Here is a 19385-nt window from a genome sequence, read left to right as displayed (position 1 = left end):
CCAGACGCCAGGCGGAGCAGCCACTAGATTGCCAATTTTAAAGTCTTTGGTACAGACCTGTTTACCCCTAAAACATTGCATGTGTATTTTCTGGGGGCAAAATGAGGCAAATGTGTAGTTTTGTAATTGAATGTGTAGAATTTCTCGTCGACTTATCACAACAACAAGAACAATGATTGCTACTTTTTACCACATGTATTGATTGACTGACGGAAAAATGGGACTTGCAGACAGTGCAATGAGCATGATGTTTTCCTTTCCGCGAAGACAAGACATGGGTAGTCCTGATGATATTTTGGCAGAAAGACTTGGTTCGGCGCATTGCTCGTCTTTTTCTTTTTGGTCGGTGGCCCTTCGGAGTCATTTTCTTCACAGTTCTCATCTTCACTTTCGTGTGCTCTGCGTTCAGCCATTGTGTCGAAACGCCCGCATGGTTTGGCAGTAACGCTTTCAGTTGTGCCCGGCATTTGCTTGGAGAAGCCTATTCGGCATTAACAAGCTACAACGCAACGCCCGTGGGCGCTTTACGCGCTGCACGCAGCAAACGACTGCTGGCCGAAAACATGGATTGGAAAATGGATCGGTCAAGGGAGATGAAGAAAATTACGGATTGTGATATATGCGTAGCCGAAACAATACCGTTTGCGTGCAGGGACGGGGCGGTGTGAGAGCACAACGGGACAAGGAACAGGTGTAAAGACGAAAAAGAAAAAAAAAAGAATTTTTTTTTTTTTAAATACCGTTTGCGTAGAAAACGACAGACTTGCGTAGTTGCGTAGTATATTATTCAAATTCGTAGTTTACTACGCTCAATGTGTAGTGTAAACAGGTCTGTTGGTATGACCCGGCCGGGGTTCGAACCCACGACCTCCCAATCTTGGGGCGGATGCCGTACCACTAGGCCAACCGTGCCGGTAGTAACAGGGATTGGCTTGGGCGTCGGTCTTTTGCCATGTTAAATTTGAAAAAGACCGACACACATGGGTCTCAATCCGTCAACTGACCGATAGACATGCAGCAGAGTCAGTCAGCTCGTCTTATTTTTGTCTGCTGTCTTGTTGTTTCTTTTTTCCCCCTTCCTTACTTAACTGAAATAAATATGGCTATTGTGTCCTCAGACCTTTTTATTCCTCTTCATGTAAGACCATTGGAAAATAAACAAGAAAATGAAGAAATTAATTGAATTTTCCTCTCATATCTACATTAACATTGTAAACAACTTTCAGAAGTTTCTCCTCACTGCCGTAATGCACAATTGCGGCAGTCCCGTGGTGGAAGAAAAGGTTTTTTCTTGACTCACTGGTTTGCAAAATTAAAATACCCAGCATGCCTACCCAACGAAAGCGGAGTGAAGCTGACTATGCTCACAGAGTATAGTTTGGGGAACCCAAATGGGCAAACGAGCTCACACGTCACCAGAATTTCTGGAACGCTGAAGAAGAAGAAAATCACCACAAATATTTACAAAGAAAGCTGAACCTGCGCAAAACAAAGTTTGCTTTAACACTTTTGAAACCAAAAAACAAACTAAATAAAAAGCTGAAGCTAAAAACTAAAACCTCCACCAAGAAAAAGCTGCAGGCTAAGGAAGAACGGAAAGGACGAGAAATGAAAATGAGCAGCCAATCAGAAAGATAAAAAATATACAAACCGTTGGATGCTTTTCCATTGACTGACTCAGCCATGAATCAATCAACCTTCAGTGGACAAAACCCAAGACTATCCCTGCAGTAATAATAATGACAGCCTGCAGTTAATGAAAAGGAGTGTACCAACAGTGCTCACAGTCACTCAATTATTGTTAGAATAAAGAAGGACCTGCGATGTGAGGCCCCTCTAATAGTAATGTTCCTTTGTCTCTTAAAGGGGCAGTGCAGGGGTCACAGCATTGCTGAAGCTGAAGCAACAATTTGTCTTTTTGTCTCAGATTACGATATATAAACAGTCTGCCAGACATAAATTAATTCGTAAAAAATTTAAAAAGTCAATGAAACTTGGTAATGGTATTTTTTCAAACTGACAGCTGCTTGAGGCATGCCAAAAAGTCCTAGGGGCTCCGTGCATGTGGACGTGACAAGTTTAGAAACTCTAACTTGACCAAATGTCACCTGCGATTAAAGGACACCTGCAATGTGGCTGGCCACCAGGGTGTCCTCCTCTCGTCGCATTTCAAGACCTCCAGCTCATTTTCTCCAATTTGTTTCAGGTGGTAAAAGAGGCGGTTCCATTGTACAAACATGTCAACCAAGGAGCCTCACCTCTTTATTCAGCGGGACAACAGAGACTCGTTGCTGCGGGAAGCAGGTGTTGTGACACAGACTGTGCAGCTTCTGGGCCAGAAAGGGAGAGAACTGGTAAAAACTCTGCCTGACGTCCATGTAGTGTGTCAGCAGGTTGACCAGCGGCCGGGAGACGAGTGGACTCAGACACGACCGCTCCAGTCCAGAAAAAAGACACATCAACTCCGTCGCTAGCGAGTACAGCACAATCTGCAGCAGAGAATAGAAAAAGAAAATACTGCAGTCAAACTTGCTCTTGCGACCACTTCTCGAAAGCCACCACCTGCCCACAACGACCACTCACAAGGATCACAGACAAGCTTTTTTCTATATAAGGCCTAAAAAAAAAATAGGTGTGGTTACGGTAACCCGACCTACCCTATTTTTAGGGGCCGATCCTATAACTTTTTATTACATTTGTCAAAAAAAAAAAAAAAAAAAAAAAAAAAACCGAGTGCAAAAAACGCAATGAAAGCGCCCGAGTCGCACACTTATTTCCCTGTCAAGTAGGTTTAATTTGTACACATTAGAAAAAAAAGTAAAAAAAAAAAGTGATTGCCTACCTACCTACCCTATTTTTTGGGGCTATGTTACCGTAACCACACCTATTTTTGGGGGGGGCCTAATTCACTTTTCTACTGCGACGGCCTGTTTTTAATAATCACTTTTGGTCAGTCCCTTGGGTGGTCATTATACACAGGTTCCACTGTATAAATGTTATTGTGATGAAAAAATCCCGAGAGAAGACAAAAGGTGACTTTTAGTATCTGTCTGTCACAAGTGACACTGTTTCTTTTCTTTTTGGCTCACGAAGTGTAGCCTATGCGATGCTAACTTTTGTCTGTCTGTGCGTGCGTGCGTGCGTGCGTGCGTGCGTATGTATGTATGTATGTATGTCTGTGGTAGAAACTTTAACATTTGAAGACGTCATATTACATTGACGTCACATTATGACGTACGAGGGTTAGACGTCACGCGATGGAATTACTGAAAGTCTCGGTGATTGTTATTTTGAGCGGGCCGAGACTATTTGGCAGTCGTGTCCATGTAAGTAGGCTACATGCAGACAGACAGATCTAGATCTAGTGTCTCGCTTTCTTGCACAGTTTCACCTATGCTCTTTCTCTGTGTGTGTGTGTGTGTGTGTGTGTGTGTGTGTGTGTGTGTGTGTGTGTGTGTGTATGTGTGTGTGTGTGTGTACTGTGTGTGTGTGTGTGACGGAGTGATTGAGTTTGTGTTACTGTTTGTCGATTTCTTACGCGAGCCTTGAAGGCTTCGCCTCTTGTTTAGTGTGGTCATCCTAGTGAATTTTTTCTTGACGATATTCTGAACAATACATGTAATTCAAACTGCTTGCTAAATGGAATAGAAGAGCGCAAGAAGTGTAACTTGATGTGATATTCTTAACAATAGTTCTGCTTGCTAAATGGAATAGAAGAGCGCAAGAAGTGTAACTTGATGTGATATTCTTAACAATAGTTCAAACTGCTTGCTAAATGGAATAGAAGAGCGCAAGAAGTGTAACTTGATGTGATATTCTTAACAATAGTTCAAACTGCTTGCTAAATGGAATAGAAGAGCGCAAGAAGTGTAACTTGATGTGATATTCTTAACAATAGTTCTGCTTGCTAAATGGAATAGAAGAGCGCAAGAAGTGTAACTTGATGTGATATTCTTAACAATAGTTCTGCTTGCTAAATGGAATAGAAGAGTGCAAGAAGTGTAACTTGATGTGATATTCTTAACAATAGTTCTGCTTGCTAAATGGAATAGAAGAGTGCAAGAAGTGTAACTTGATGTGATATTCTTAACAATAGTTCTGCTTGCTAAATGGAATAGAAGAGTGCAAGAAGTGTAACTTGATGTGATATTCTTAACAATAGTTCAAACTGCTTGCTAAATGGAATAGAAGAGCGCAAGAAGTGTAACTTGATGTGATATTCTTAACAATAGTTCTGCTTGCTAAATGGAATAGAAGAGTGCAAGAAGTGTAACTTGATGTGATATTCTTAACAATAGTTCTGCTTGCTAAATGGAATAGAAGAGCGCAAGAAGTGTAACTTGATGTGATATTCTTAACAATAGTTCTGCTTGCTAAATGGAATAGAAGAGCGCAAGAAGTGTAACTTGATGTGATATTCTTAACAATAGTTCAAACTGCTTGCTAAATGGAATAGAAGAGCGCAAGAAGTGTAACTTGATGTGATATTCTTAACAATAGTTCAAACTGCTTGCTAAATGGAATAGAAGAGCGCAAGAAGTGTAACGTGATGTTTTTTTCAGCAGAGGGAAAATCATCCTCCAGCGTATGTCCTAGAAGACAAAAAAATAATAACAAACAAACAAACGTCATTAGTCTTGTTCATTGGGTGGTATTTTCTTTTAAGAAACCACATCAGTGTGGCAAGAATACATTGCTCGCACAAATTGTTTTATAGTTATATAATAATCATTTAAGATGACAGCCATCAACAGAATGTTTGAAACCTAACAAAAATAACAAGAAGGGCAAAGCCCATACGACTCACATGCTTTACACATTTTTCCTACCAAAATACATGTGACCTTGACCCAAGGTCAAGGTCATCCAAGGTCATGCAACACAAAGCTGTTAATTCAAGACATATGGTAGAAAGAGCCAATAAGCACCATTGTACTGCCTGAGATATGGTCACTTTTAGTGGTTCACTACCTTATTTTGGTCACATTTCATAAGGGTCAAAGTGACCTTGACCTTGATCATATGTGACCAAATGTGTCTCATGATGAAAGCATAACATGTGCCCCACATAATTTTTAAGTTTGAAACAGTTATCTTCCATAGTTCAGGGTCAAGGTCACTTCAACATATGTATACAATCCAACTTTGAAGAGCTCCTGTGACCTTGACCTTGAAGCAAGGTAAACCAAACTGGTATCAAAAGATGCGGCTCACTTTGCCCTATATATCATATATAGGTGAGGTATTGAATCTCATAAACTTCAGAGAAAATGGGAAAAATGTGAAAAATAGCTGTTTTTTAGGCAACATTTATGGCCCCTGCGACCTTGACCTTGAAGCAAGGTCAAGATGCTATGTATGTTTTTTGGGGCCTTGTCATCATACACCATCTTGCCAAATTTGGTACTGATAGACTGAATAGTGTCCAAGAAATATCCAACGTTAAAGTTTTCCGGATGTCCGGACGGACGGACGGACGACTCGGGTGAGTACATAGACTCACTTTTGCTTCGCATGTGAGTCAAAAATTACTAAATAAATAAAGAAATAAGCAATCCTCATTAGTTTTCTCCATTGGGTGGTACTCTCTTTTCAGAATTCCCATCAGCGTGGCAAGTTGTATTGCTCACGATCACACAAATTGTTTTATTTTTGAATAATAATGTAGGATGGCCGCCTTCAACAGAATAACAAGAGGCGAAGCCTTCAAGGCTCACTTAAGAAATCGACAAACAGTAACACAAACTCAATCACTCCGTCACACATACACACACACACACACACACACACACACACACACACACACACACACACACACACACACACACAGTAAGCATAGGTGAAACTATGCAAGAAAGCGAGACCCTGGATCTGCCAAGAAGTCTCGGCCCGCTCACAATAACAATGACCGAGACTTTCAGTAATTCCTTTGCGTGACGTCTAACCCTCTTACGTCATAATGTGACGTCTTCAAATAGTTTCTATCACACACGTCGAACACTTTTGACCGAGACTGACGTAATCCATAGACTCGGAAATGTTAAAGTTTCTACCACAGACATACACACATACATACATACGCACGCACGCACGCACGCACGCACGCACGCACGCACGCACAGACAGACAAAGTTTATCATCGCATAGGCTACACTTACGTGAGCCAAAAATCATTGTTTAATAACAACAAAAACGTTACAATAAATAAATAAAACAAGCCCCATTTGTCTTGTCTTTTGGGTGGTACTCTCTTTTCAGAATTCCAATCAGGGTGGCAAGAATGTCTCGTTCGTGAACGCAAATTGAAATCGTTATAAAATGACGGCTTTTGCATTCAACAGAATCAAAAAATGTGTAAAAACCCAACAATAACCACGTACAAAATCAACAAACCTCATTAGTCTTGTCTAAGGGGTGGTACTCTCTTTTCAAAATCCCCATCAGCGTGGCGAGAATGTCTCGCTCAAAGCACAACTCGGCCACACTGGGCATGGGAGACTTCTCAAAGGAAGACTTGAGGACAAACAGACAGGACACCCCTTGCATCGGATCGTCTGTCGCTTTCAGCTGTTGCAGTCGTGCCAGCAGGTACTCGAAGGCGATGTCCGCCTGCCTGTTCTTCACTTTTCTCAGTTTTGTACTCATTATTGATAGGTCTGTCCTGAAACATACATTATCAAATTCAGTGTTGTTCCTAACTCAGAGGACAATACACACATATAGGTACTGGATAAAAAAAAAAACCCACATTGTTCTGTCAGAAGACCTACTACTACCGTGGACACCCCCCCCCCCCCCTTTAAAACCTCAAAGGGGGAGGGGCGTCTGAAAAGAAGGGCTCCACTGTACTGATCAGTCCTCCTACATGTCTTATTACATCTAGTCAAGTTTTGACTAAATGTTTTAACATAGAGGGGGAATCGAGACGAGGGTCGTGGTGTATGTGTGTCTGTCTGTCTGTGCGTGTGTGTGTGTAGAGCGATTCAGACCAAACTACAGGACCGATATTTATGAAATTTGACATGAGAGTTCCTGGGAATGATATCCCCGGACGTTTTTTTCTTTTTTTCGATAAATACTTTTGATGACGTCATATCCGGCTTTTTGTAAAAGTTGAGGCGGCACTGTCACACCCTCATTTTTCAATCAAATTGATTGAAATTTTGGCCAAGCAATCTTCGACGAAGGCCGGACTTCGATATTGCATTTCAGCTTGGTGGCTTAAAAATTAATAACTTTGGTCATTAAAAATCTGAAAATTGTAAAAAAAAATGTTTTTTTATAAAACGATCCAAATTTACGTTCATCTTATTCTTCACCATTTTCTGATTCCAAAAACATATAAATATGTTATATTCGGATTAAAAACAAGCTCTGAAAATTAAAAATATAAAAATTATGATTAAAATCAAATTTCCAAAATCGTTTTAACCCTTTCGCTGCCAACCAAAACTTGCGTATGTGCATTCCTGACTGCCAGGGAATATTGGAGTTCGGGGTGTAATAATTCACAAAAAATTCTAGCTCCAAACTGGCAGTAGGTAGATAAGTAAAACCTATGTTATTTTTAAGGGAAATTGAACCAAGAATCTGTTTTTAGTGTCTAATCATGAAAATGATAATTAGTTTGGCTTATAATGATGTTTAAATATGAACTTTTGAAAAATCAGTCCGGCGCATCTTCCGGTGCCTGTGGATCAAACACAGGTGGCTGTTTTGCTCGCTCCAAGAAAGGATTATAATCGATCACTATCATCTACCTGTTTCCAACGAATCGTCCGAAAGAAGATCTCCCCCTTCCCCTGTCAGTATCCATAATCATTTGCACCGCCTGTAGCGTCAGTCCGGCTTTGTTTTTCCCTACTACGGCCCGGTCGACTGTCACCGTTAGCCATTTTGACGAGTCGAGATTTCTCTCCCCTACCATGTCGCCAAGGCCGAAAATAGCCTTCAAACGCAAAACAGCGTCACCATTTATGTTTATTCATGAGAATGAGGTATCCTACTAAGCCATTGGCTGCTATTTTTGTGTCAGCAGTGACATAGCATTTCTGGAAAATCCCGGAACGGAGAGGACGGGTTAACCCGTCCTAAGGCGCTGCGGCTGCACAAGCGCAGGACGGGTATACCTGTCCTAGGGCAGGCAAGTGGTTAAAAACTATTTCATCTTATTCCTTGTCGGTTCCCGATTCCAAAAACATATAGATATGATATGTTTGCATTAAAAACACGCTCAGAAAGTTAAAACGAAGAGCCAGGTACAATAAAGCGTGCTATGAAAAGCAATGCGCAACCGCGCCAAACAGGCTCGTCACTTTCACTGCCTTTTGCACTAGCGGCGGATTACGTTCAGTTTCATTCTGTGAGTTCCACAGCTTGACTAAATGTAGTAATTTCGCCTTACGCGACTTGTTTTTTGTTTGTTTGTTCGTTCGTTCATGGGCTGAAACTCCCACGGCTTTTACGTGTATGACCGTTTTTACCCCGCCATTTAGGCAGCCATACGCCGCTTTCGGAGGAATCATGCTGGGTATTTTCGTGTTTCTATAACCCACCGAACTCTGACATGGATTACAGGATCTTTTTCGTGCGCACTTGGTCTTGTGCTTGCGTGTACACACGGGGGTGTTCGGACACCGAGGAGAGTCTGCACACAAAGTTGACTCTGAGAAATAAATCTCTCGCCGAACGTGGGGACGAACTCACGCTGACAGCGGCCAACTGGATACAAATCCAGCGCGCTACCGACTGAGCTACATCCCCGCCCCTCCTACATGTCAAAACTGGCAGGAGGCAGCACAATTCACTATATCGACGTCATCATGGAATTTTGGCGTCACTTGATTCTTGGCAATTATGAAGTTTCTGTGCTTTTGACCAAGTATTTAATCATTCTCCATGAGAAATATTCTCTCAAATTCTATTGAAAATACATGATTTAACATTTTTCTATCTTTCTACCCATGCCAGGTACAAATATGTGACCCGTTCTCACAAACGGGGGCCTAAGTCGCAGCGAGCCGTTCCGAGCTATCGGCTGGGAAAGGCAGTGAGGGCCTACTTGGGTGATTTTCATTTTTTTGCATTTCTGACCTCTTTATACCCTAATCTTTCATATTCCGAAATATTTTGTTGAGTTTTATTATTTAAATGTGTTAATTATGTCTTCAAAGACACAAATTCGCTCACAACACTATAATTAGGGAAGGAAAAAATCGCGATTTTCTCAAAATGGCGTCCTTGAACATGGTCCGGTTGTAACTTACTTAACTTCCGCAATTTTTTTTCACACAAACTTCTTTTTTGTATCAAATTAAAGCTTATTAAATGCAGTTTCCAGTGATATGCATAACTCCAAATATCCAAATTCCGACTAAGGCCTCCTTTTGTGAGAACGGGTCACATATTAACACTATGTATTCATAATGAAAATGATCAGTTTTGGATTTGTCGTGAAAGGCAGTTTAGAACAATTTACGCCTAAATTCCATGACGACAGCGATATCATCAATGTTTGCTATCAGAGTCCTAAAGTACCGTTCATATGGCAGATGTTTAACCAATTTTTCCCCAAGTTTCGTCGGTTTGAAATTGTTGAGGCCAAGTCAGCAAAAAGTCTACCAAGTGAATGGCTCCGACAATGCAGGTTTCATTTAACCCTTACACTGGTGCAATTCTGTAACACATGTTACATAGCCACTGGTGAATTAACAGAGAGAACAAGAAGAGCAAACGCTCGATCGAGTCACTTTCGCAGTTCTGAATATTATATGAGGCATCAGATGGACAGGAAGAAATTGCTATTCACAACACAATGAGTCACGTTCACATAAAATTTGAGCCCGGTCACTTTTATAGTTTCCGAGAAAAGCCCAACGTTAAGTTGTGTGTTGAACAGAAAAGGCTAGTTATCTCCCTTGTTTTTCTGATAACGTTCGTAAAAGGCTACAGATGTAAATACTTTGATGTAAAGAATAATCCTACAAAGTTTCAATCACATCCGATGAACTTTGTCAAAGATATAAAATGTCTAATTTTTCCTTTGACGCTGACCTGTGACCTTGAAAAAGGTCAAAGGTCAACGAAACCATCGTTAAAGTGTAGAGGTCATTGGAGGTCACGACTAAACAAAATATGAGCCCGATCGCTTTGATAGTTTCCGAGAAAAGTCCAACGTTAAGGTGGTGTCTGCGGACGGCCGGCCGGCCGGACAGACTAACACTGACCGATTACATAGAGTCACTTTTTCTCAAGTGACTCAAAAATAAAGAACAAGTCGCGTAGGGCGAAATTACTACATTTAGTCAAGCTGTGAAACTTACAGAATGAAAGTGAACGCACTGCATTTTTTCACAATGACCGTAGTCCGCCGCTAGTGCAAAAGGCAGTGAAAGTGACGAGCCTGTTCAGCGCGGTAGCGGTTGCGCTGTGCTGCATAGCACGCTTTACTGTACCTCTCTTCGTTTTAACTTTCTGAGCGTGTTTTTAATCCAAACATATCATATCTATATGTTTTTGGAATCAGGAACCGACAAGGAATAAGATGAAATAGTTTTTAAAACGATTTCGGAAATTTAATTTTAATCATAATTTTTATATTTTTAATTTTCAGAGCTTGTTTTTAATCTGAATATAACATATTTATATGTTTTTGGAATCAGAACATGATGAAGAATAAAATAAAAGTAATTTTGGATCGTTTTATAAAAAAATAATTCTAATTACAATTTTCAGATTTTTAATGACCAGTCATTAATTAATTTTTAAGCCTCCATGCTGAAATGCAATACCGAAGTCCGGCCTTCGTCGAAGATTGCTTGGCCAAAATTTCAATCAGTTTGATTGAAAAATGAAGGTGTGACATTGCCGCCTCAACTTTTACAAAAAGCCGGATATGACGTCAAAAAAGACATTTATCGAAAAAATGAAAAAAACGTCTGGGGATTTCATACCCAGGAACTCTCATGTAAAATTTCATAAAGATCGGTCCAGTAGTTTGGTCTGAATCGCTCTACACACACACACGCACAGACAGACAGACAGACACACACACATACACCACGACCCTCGTCTCGATTCCCCCTCTATGTTAAAACATTTAGTCAAAACTTGACTAAATGTGAAAATGGTCATACAAGTTTTCGCATCCATGGGAGGTAATCAAAACCGACCAAACAGACTGAGCCAGTAGCGCGACATATGTCGTGACAACCAGGTGACAGTATACGTAAAGTAGCGTGACATATGTCGCGACAACCAGCCTAAGGGTTAAGATTAAGATTTAGCCGCGACTCAAAAACTCAGCCGTGTGCTGCTCGACTCAGCCGGCCATTACTCGGGGCAGATTTTGTGCCCACTTTCTTCACCGCGCTCACCGATTGGTTAACTCTAGCCAAACTACTCTTTCCACATGAGGAGGTAGCTCTGCAGATAGCTGAACTGGTCTTCAAGTCTGGCAAGAATATACCGCTTAAAACTAGTTGCGCTGTTCACATGGGCAGGGACTTTCATTTCAATAGCCAACTTGCACAATACCCCGCTTGGGTGCAAAAGATAAGGATCGAAGGTTCACTTTCCTGCCGGCACATTTTTTTGCTCTCAAAAGTTTTTGTTCCTTCCATACACTACAATCACTGATCTAAACAATGGCTACCGAACAGCAGAATTTTCATGCGATTGCAAGTACCAAAGTTGCAAAAATACCTCAAATAAAGAAAAATACAATATTCAGGATACAAGAAACCGAAGCTGATAAAAGTTATTGAACAGACAACGGAGTACCGGGATGGCACGTCATTTTGACGTCGAACAGAATTTAGCCATCGCTTCACAAGCGCTGGTGTTCTCTGGCTTGTGTTAAAAAATAAACTTGATCACCTTTCCTTTGTGTTCGGGCCATGCTTGGGTACTTTGAACGAACTTTAGGATTATTCTTGCGGCTAACATTTCTGCAGCCCACTGCTGCACAGTGCAAATTCACCATTTTCAAGGCGAAGTGTCTGCACTGAAACGCAACCTCTCACAGAGCTATCAAAACATGCCCACAGTTTCAGGCAGATCTCGCAGGACCACGCAAGGTATTGCAGAATTATCGCGCGACTTCGCAGCGCTGGCCGATAGGGCAAGTCGCCTATTGGCGCCCAACTAAAATCGCTTGAAAGGTGGGGGAAAGTTGGTACAAAGTCTGCCATGTAATCGTGCTCTTTAGGCTTAGCACTAGCAGTCTAATTTAGTAATTATGCCTAAGTTTAGAGCTTAATCCGTAAATTAATTTCACGACAAATGTTCTTTGGCTTGATTACACTTACAGTGACCTGTATCAAAAATAAGGAAAGTATGCCACTGGATTCTGAGCTATGAATTTAAGTTTAACACACTAACGTTCAAGATTACCAAAATGTCTATACCCTAAATGTCTCTTTCTCAGTGACACAGAAGCGTGCGTGAGTGCAAGTGCCTCGCCAGAACGGAACATGGAAACTAACCACAACAATCCCTGTTTGTCATAGTTTTAGACCCAGAGGCCATAGTTAGTTAGTTGTTGCTTTTCGGGTCCAGCGGACCATAATAGGCCAAATCAGGACCCCACAAGTTAATCATTACACATTGTTAGATTAAAACAACTCTAAAACATAAAATCCGTAACGTCACCCGAAGGCAACAAAAAAATCACATGAGAGAAAAATGAACCAACGTTACTTCTGTCGTGAAGCGCCATACGAGTTCATGCTTCACGCCTCACGTATCACGCGTGAAGAGGAAAGTGGGAAGGTTAATTTTTTCCGAGACGTGATACGAGGATGGAGATCTTATTGAACTGGTTAGAGCAAGGCAACTGCTTTGGGATCCTAGGCGTCCTGATTATAAGGATAAGGATCAACGAAACCAGGTGTGGGATTTTTTCAGTGGGAAGATCTACATTGTTCCCAAGGACTGGGTGGCCGAGTGGTAACGCACTTGCGCTCGGAATCGAGAGGTTGCGTGTTCGACCCTGGGTCAGGCCGCTATTTTCTCCCCCCTTTCCTAACCTAGATGGTGGGTTCAAGTGCTAGTCTTTCGGATGAGACGAAAAACCGAGGTCCCTTCGTGTACACTATATTGGGGTGTGCACGTTAAAGATCCCACGATTGACAAAAGGGTCTTTCCTGGCAAAATTGTATAGGCATAGATAAAAATGTCCATCAAATACCCGTGTGACTTGGAATAAAGGCCGCAAAAGGTGAACATTCGCCTAACAGGCTTGAGGTTTGCTGGTCGATGTGAATGCGTGATATATTGTGTAAAAAATTCCATCTCACACGGCATAAAGCGCTTTGAACTTCGGATAAGGCGCTATATAAATAAAGAGAATAATAAAATAAAAAAATAAAAAACATGAACTACTTCGACAGCCAAAAGGTTAGTTTTGATTGATTTTTTGAATGAAAATCCAAAAGACAGACATGGCAGACACAATAAGAATAATAAGAATAAGAATAAAAATACTTTATTATCTCATAGAGAAATTCAGGGGTGGTACATAACAATAATACAAACAAGACATTGATTTTACATAAAACATCTACTTCGTTTATAACGTCGCCGGATATAACGTCACCCCGTTATATCGTCACCCAAACACCGGTCCCGGCTCAATTCCTTCTTTCCAAGACTATTTTAACCTCGGATATAACGTCACCGGATATAACGTCACCCAGTTATAACGTCACTCATCCATGTCGGTTATAACGTCATATCAATCCCCATATGCAGCAGTTTGCATGGTGAACGACTGTCAAGGCATGTTCATTTACCCTACTGGCACGTGTCACAAGTTTTGTGTGTTAACGTTAACGGTATTCAAGTTTTTTCGTTTTCCCGTTGTTAGAGACCCAAGGAAAACTAGGTTCAAGGCATAATCATTTTTGCTGCATGCGTTTTGTGAGTTCCTGTTCGAGGTTTTTAATCAAAAGAAAAATGTTTTATTTCATTTCGTTTTGTGAGTTCCTGTTCTATGTTTTTAGTCAGTAATGAAAAATGTTTCATTTCATTTCGCTTTGTGAGTTCCTTACTTAGGTTCCTCAGTGTTCTAGGTTTTTAATTAAAAGAAAAATGTTCCATTTCATTCGTGTTGTGAGTTCCTGTCTTTGTTTTTAACTAAAAAAAATTGTTTTAAAAAGTTTCATATCGAGCATACATGGGTTACTCCTGCGCGAGCGCGTGCGAATGGATCTGTCTACTTCTGTCCTTCAATCACGCATATAAAAAAAACTCGATTATTGAAATGACGGTAGGAGAAGGTCGAGAGGATGAGAACAGACTACGACGTTTGTTTGTTTTTTGGTCCGTAGAATACAGACTACAACTGCCCTCGACGAGGAGGCTGAGCGTCACTTTCAATTGGGCGTTGTCGACAGGCTGAGTAGGTCGCTCAGGCTAAATTGTAAAGGTAAACATTAAGTGCAGTGAACCGACAAATTGAGAAAAGTGATACTGCACTCTTAAAGCACTATTTTGACTCAACTTGGAAAGCCATGGACGTTATATCAAGTGACGTTATAATGATAATAATAATACAGTACATGTAGTAGTCTAACGAGTATAACGTCCCGCTCACTAGATGTGGTGGAGACGGTGGATGGGGAAAGGGGGTAACTATGAACCCAAAGTTGTTACTACCAGAACGATTGTGCGTAAAGGTGGGCAGCCACTTTGCTGTTGACGAGAAACTTCTTCGTTAATAATAATAATATAAGTCAAATAGACATTAATTACGTATAAGGACCCATGAAGTTCTCGTCATTTTTACATTTAGTCAAGTTTTAAGGGCAGACCGGGTAGGCAAAATGAGTTATTTTTGGTCTCATACACCTTTTTGGGGTTGTTGCATTTTTCACACCTTTGAACATCCTGGAATGCATTCAATAATCTGCTTTTGTCATTTTAGACATGTATTCATGTAAATAAAACCATTTTCAAACCGATGTTTTGTTGTTTTTGTCTGTGTTTTATCAAAAAAATCGAAAAAATGGTCAACTTTGGATACTCCGTGCTGGTAAATGTGCGCACATGACATGACCCTTCGCTGTTCAAACTGTGTGGAAATTTCCGTTCTTCAAGATGACGTCATCACCGTTGGGGAATTTCCGTTGACATAGGCACAAAGAGAGAGAATCCGTTCCAACCGAAACCCCGGAATTAATATATGCAAATATATGTAGGTCAAAGGCATTTGGCGCAAGCGCAGTAGACAACTTATCAGTCCCCCGGTGTCAACAAATCCATGACGTTTTCACCGATTCAGCAGCATTTTTCAAAGTTTTGAGCTGCGGAGAACAACCCTAACATTGGAAATGTTCGGCATAGTGGCAAGAAATATCAGAGAAAGATGAACCAGCAGCAGCGAACAGTAGAAGGAAGTAACAACACTCCGAAATGAACCAACATGATCGTATTTGAGCAGACGACATTCTAAGATTCTTGACTCGACGAGGTGGGTTTTGCTTCTTTCTCTTTTCGATCTTGTTTGTTTGACAACGTGATTTATTGCACATCGTTATGTTGTTGTTGTTGTAAGAATGTGTTAGGGTTTGCAGGTAAATGATAAACAGTTTGTGTCTGAAGTATTTTGCGGGTTTCTTGATCCAATTTACTGACCATGCCGCCGCCGCACACCCCCCCCCCCCCCCCTCCCTCCCTCGATCATCTCTGTGATATCGTCTTCACAACCCCTATTTTATTGTTCTTCGCTGGCCAGTCCTTGAGAGCTTACTATGGTGTAACATGTCATCAGTATTCTTTGTCTGGGGTCAAACTGAGAAGCAGCATCTGAGCGATGTACGACTGACACAGTTTCTGTTTCTGGTCATTGACCGTAGGAAAATAAGTACCCTACTAGAGAGCGTTCTCTAATTCTAAAGGATTGGTTTACACCAGCATGGCTGACCAACCTATCATTGACAGCAATATTGTTGTCAAATCTTTTCCATTAACTAAGGAATAAAAAAAATAGATCCAATTTACTTCACCAAAGAAAAAAAAGAGTTAAACTAAAGGACTGGGGATGCAACTCATGAATCAAAAGCATAAAGATCACCTGCAAACAGTGCTAGGTTTAGGAAATCTGAAAATGTATACACACACACAGAACACACACACACAAAACAGACAACAGACAAGAAACAAGCAAATACATAGCAAGTGTGATGAAATAAATTAATTTTAAAAGAAAAATATGAAAAGAAAGAAAGAAAGAAAGAAAATAATTCAGCTAGTTTCAGTATTAGTTCCTGCGTGTATGTGATTGTGTGGTTACTCAAATCCCATAGTAAACTTGACATGTACATTTTGTGATAGGGGCCAATTAATGAATGTCTTTTGTGTGTGTGTGTGTGTGTGTGTGTGTGTTCGTCAACCGACATATGTGGGTACGAGCCGCTGAGGTGGTTGTAAGAAAACCCGCCTGGTTCAGTGGTTGGGGGCTGATTGGGATTTCTGATTTACCAGCCTAGCCAAAAAGTTGAGGTACACCCCATGTAACATGGTCATTTGCAAAATAAAGTACAAGCACTTGTTGACGTTTATATTGAGTCTTAAAATTTGCAGCTTATTACAAACAAAAACCATGGACAGTTGTATCAAATATTAAATCAGTGTTTGTGTATTTATTAGGTTGGAGCAAGGGGAGAGCCAGTCCTCCTGTGGTGGCAGCGAGGAGAAAGATTGACCTGATGGAAAAGTTTGCTAAACCGGAACTACCCTCTTCCACAGCAGAAACATCAGCTTTGCCATCTTCTGACCAACCATAAGAAGATACAGATACTTTGCCATCTTCTGACCCATCACAAGCAGATATGGATACTGGTACTGTGCAACGTCACTCCGCTGACATGTGTTGGGCTTTTGTCAACATTGATCAGCTCAATCTATTGCTGAAAGGTTTATATCCTGTACTGAATGCTTGTCTGATAGCAGTCTGATTATGAAAGAAGGTGATTCATCAGCCCAAGGATTTGCAAAGGCCCTGCATCTGGAGTGCATATGAGTGTCCATTCAAGTCTGCAGTTGTTTACTCTTCTCCCGGTGTTTGCAACGCTTCGGGTGGTAAAGTTGCATTTTAAATAATCCGCGTATGACCAAGTTGGTACATGGAAAGGGACATTCAGCTTTACAGAAATTTGCTGCAGTGTTAGGATTGAGCACAGAAATACTGTAATTAAAATGTTGCAACTTTTGAATGGCTTGATAGCTTTGTTCCATTTGTGTATATATAATTATGTAATGTTGTTGATGATTTGTGAAGCATCATTTCTATGCAATGGAATAAGAAATCAGTGCATCCGTTGGGTTTTTATGAGTCTGACAGTTTGGTTCTGATCAATATTTTCATATCAGCACAAACACAGATAATTGACTTTTTTAATGTTTTCATATAATATTTTTTTAAATCAAAAAAATCTGATAATTTGATTATCAAATCATTTCCCCTTCATAGTTAAAGTGTTATTCTGGTTAAAAAAAAAACCACCCCATTAATTCAAGCTCTACTGTGGTACTAGTTTACCGGGGTACTAGTGAGACTCTTTTACATGCTGTTTTCTCTACATGTAATTTGAGACAAAATGTGGTAATTAAAATGTTGTAACTTTTGAATGGCAAGATGGATTTGTTCCAATTTTGTATATGTTGTTTATGATTTGTGAAGCACCATTTCTGTGCATGGAATAAGAATACAGTGGATTCCTTGTGTTTTTATGAGTCCGACAGTTTCGTTTTGATTCATATCTGCACTAACATAGATGAGTTTTCAAATGATTTTTTAAAAAAAGTCTGGATAATTTGATCGTCAAATCATTTCCCCATCATAGTAAAGTGGTTATTCTTATAAAAACATATCAATTTTTAGATTTAAGTTTGCGACATCAATGTACGTCTACATCCTAACTAGTGGCAAACAAGTTCAGCTGTTGATCTGATTATTTTGAAAGTTTATGCTTTCTTGTTCAAACTGTTCTAATTTCACTGTCTAGCATTTCATCTATAAAGCCAAAGCCAGATGATTATCTGCTACTTCTTTTCTTGCTCAAAAGTACCACTTCAAACTTTGTAGCTGGTTGCAGTGGGCGAGAAACTGTACTCTTAATTAACCGTGTAACCTTCATCGGTGAAGTATGATAACATTAAGTTGATTAACAAGGACTAATTAGCCTAGTCTCGTAGAACTAGAATAACAGAATAACAGAAGCCCAATGTTATCAAATGGTTCAAACGCTTTAGCAGGATATCAATAATCGCCATACTGTACATATTTTAATGGTTGATGATGTGTGTGTGCTAGTGACTTTAAGTCTCCGTGTGTGTGAATGAGTGTATGTGCGCCTTGAGTCGCCTGTTGGTGAGATATGTGCGCGTTATAAATATTCGTATTATTATTATTATTATTATACACTCACACTTTAGTTTCACTGGCGTTGCTTCCAGCAAAATGAAAACACAAGGCCCCAAAAAGCTGAGGCAGACAAGACAAAAACTTAAAATACAAAATGTTGAAACAAGTGTGCGCGAACTTCGTAAGGCTAACACCCCCCAATAGGTGAGTCCAATTGCCAGCCACCAGACACCCAAAGCTCGTGCTAAAAATAGATCGCACTGTTTTGGGGGAAAGCGCACACAGTGGACGAACCCAATCCCAAAGTCAAAAAAAACACTCGCACGCAGTAAAAAATGAAATTAAAGTTAGAAAACTCCGCTTCCAAATCGAAATAAATATTGACACAGGTCTCAAACCGCTGTCGCATCACGGCTTCCATGTCAGATTCAAAAATGAGGTGCGGGTTGGTGTAGGAAAATTGACACGGGATACTCAAAAATGCACATCCAAAAATATAACAACTACGTGAAGATAGATAATTGAATGAGGAACACAATAAAATGTGTACGCAAGTTTCTAACACAAAGAATTGGCAAATTTTAATAAATGCTGACAGCAAAAAGTTCTCACCTCCATAACTCAGCTTCTCCAAAACGTAGAATGACCACACTCAGACCGATGGAAAGATCTATCCTTTTTCTGATTGGCTATGAAGTTTCGTGATGATCCAATCAAAACTCGTTATGTAGGGCGCTTTGGAAATACGGAGTACCGAGTTTATCCGAAGCGGTTTTGCGTGCAATAGGCTATGGCCGAGAGCATACACTGACAAGAAAAAATGTTCATTCAAAATGAACAGCGTCGATGCAATGTCCACCAAAGATTTATTTTGGGAAGTGTTAAAGGTTAGGGTCAAAAGTTAATGAATTGCATGTTGTGCTGGATATATAAATTGTTTATTTCAGTCAATGCTTGATTCATAAGTACATTTTTCAGCATGGTGCATCCATAAGGTTATAGTTTTCTCTTAGAAGCA

General features: G+C 40.3%; 1 protein-coding gene across 1 annotated transcript in view; it reads right to left on the bottom strand.

Moving 5' to 3' along the window:
* Positions 1 to 19078, bottom strand: part of LOC138948499 (uncharacterized) — a 54837-nt gene extending 35759 nt beyond the window's left edge. The window contains exons 1-3 of the mRNA XM_070320053.1: positions 18980 to 19078; positions 6394 to 6661; positions 2259 to 2489 (exon numbers count right to left, since the gene is read on the bottom strand). Of these exons, the coding sequence (XP_070176154.1) occupies positions 2259 to 2489; positions 6394 to 6645 (483 nt within the window). The 5' untranslated portion in view covers positions 6646 to 6661; positions 18980 to 19078. The remainder of the gene's footprint in view (positions 1 to 2258; positions 2490 to 6393; positions 6662 to 18979) is intronic.
* Between the last annotated feature and the right edge of the window lie 307 nt (positions 19079 to 19385).

This window comes from Littorina saxatilis, linkage group LG15, assembly GCF_037325665.1.
Source record: "Littorina saxatilis isolate snail1 linkage group LG15, US_GU_Lsax_2.0, whole genome shotgun sequence".
Taxonomy (NCBI): Eukaryota; Metazoa; Mollusca; class Gastropoda; order Littorinimorpha; family Littorinidae; genus Littorina; species Littorina saxatilis.
Note: the sequence above shows the minus strand (reverse complement) of the source record. Positions and strands in the feature narration are given on the sequence as shown.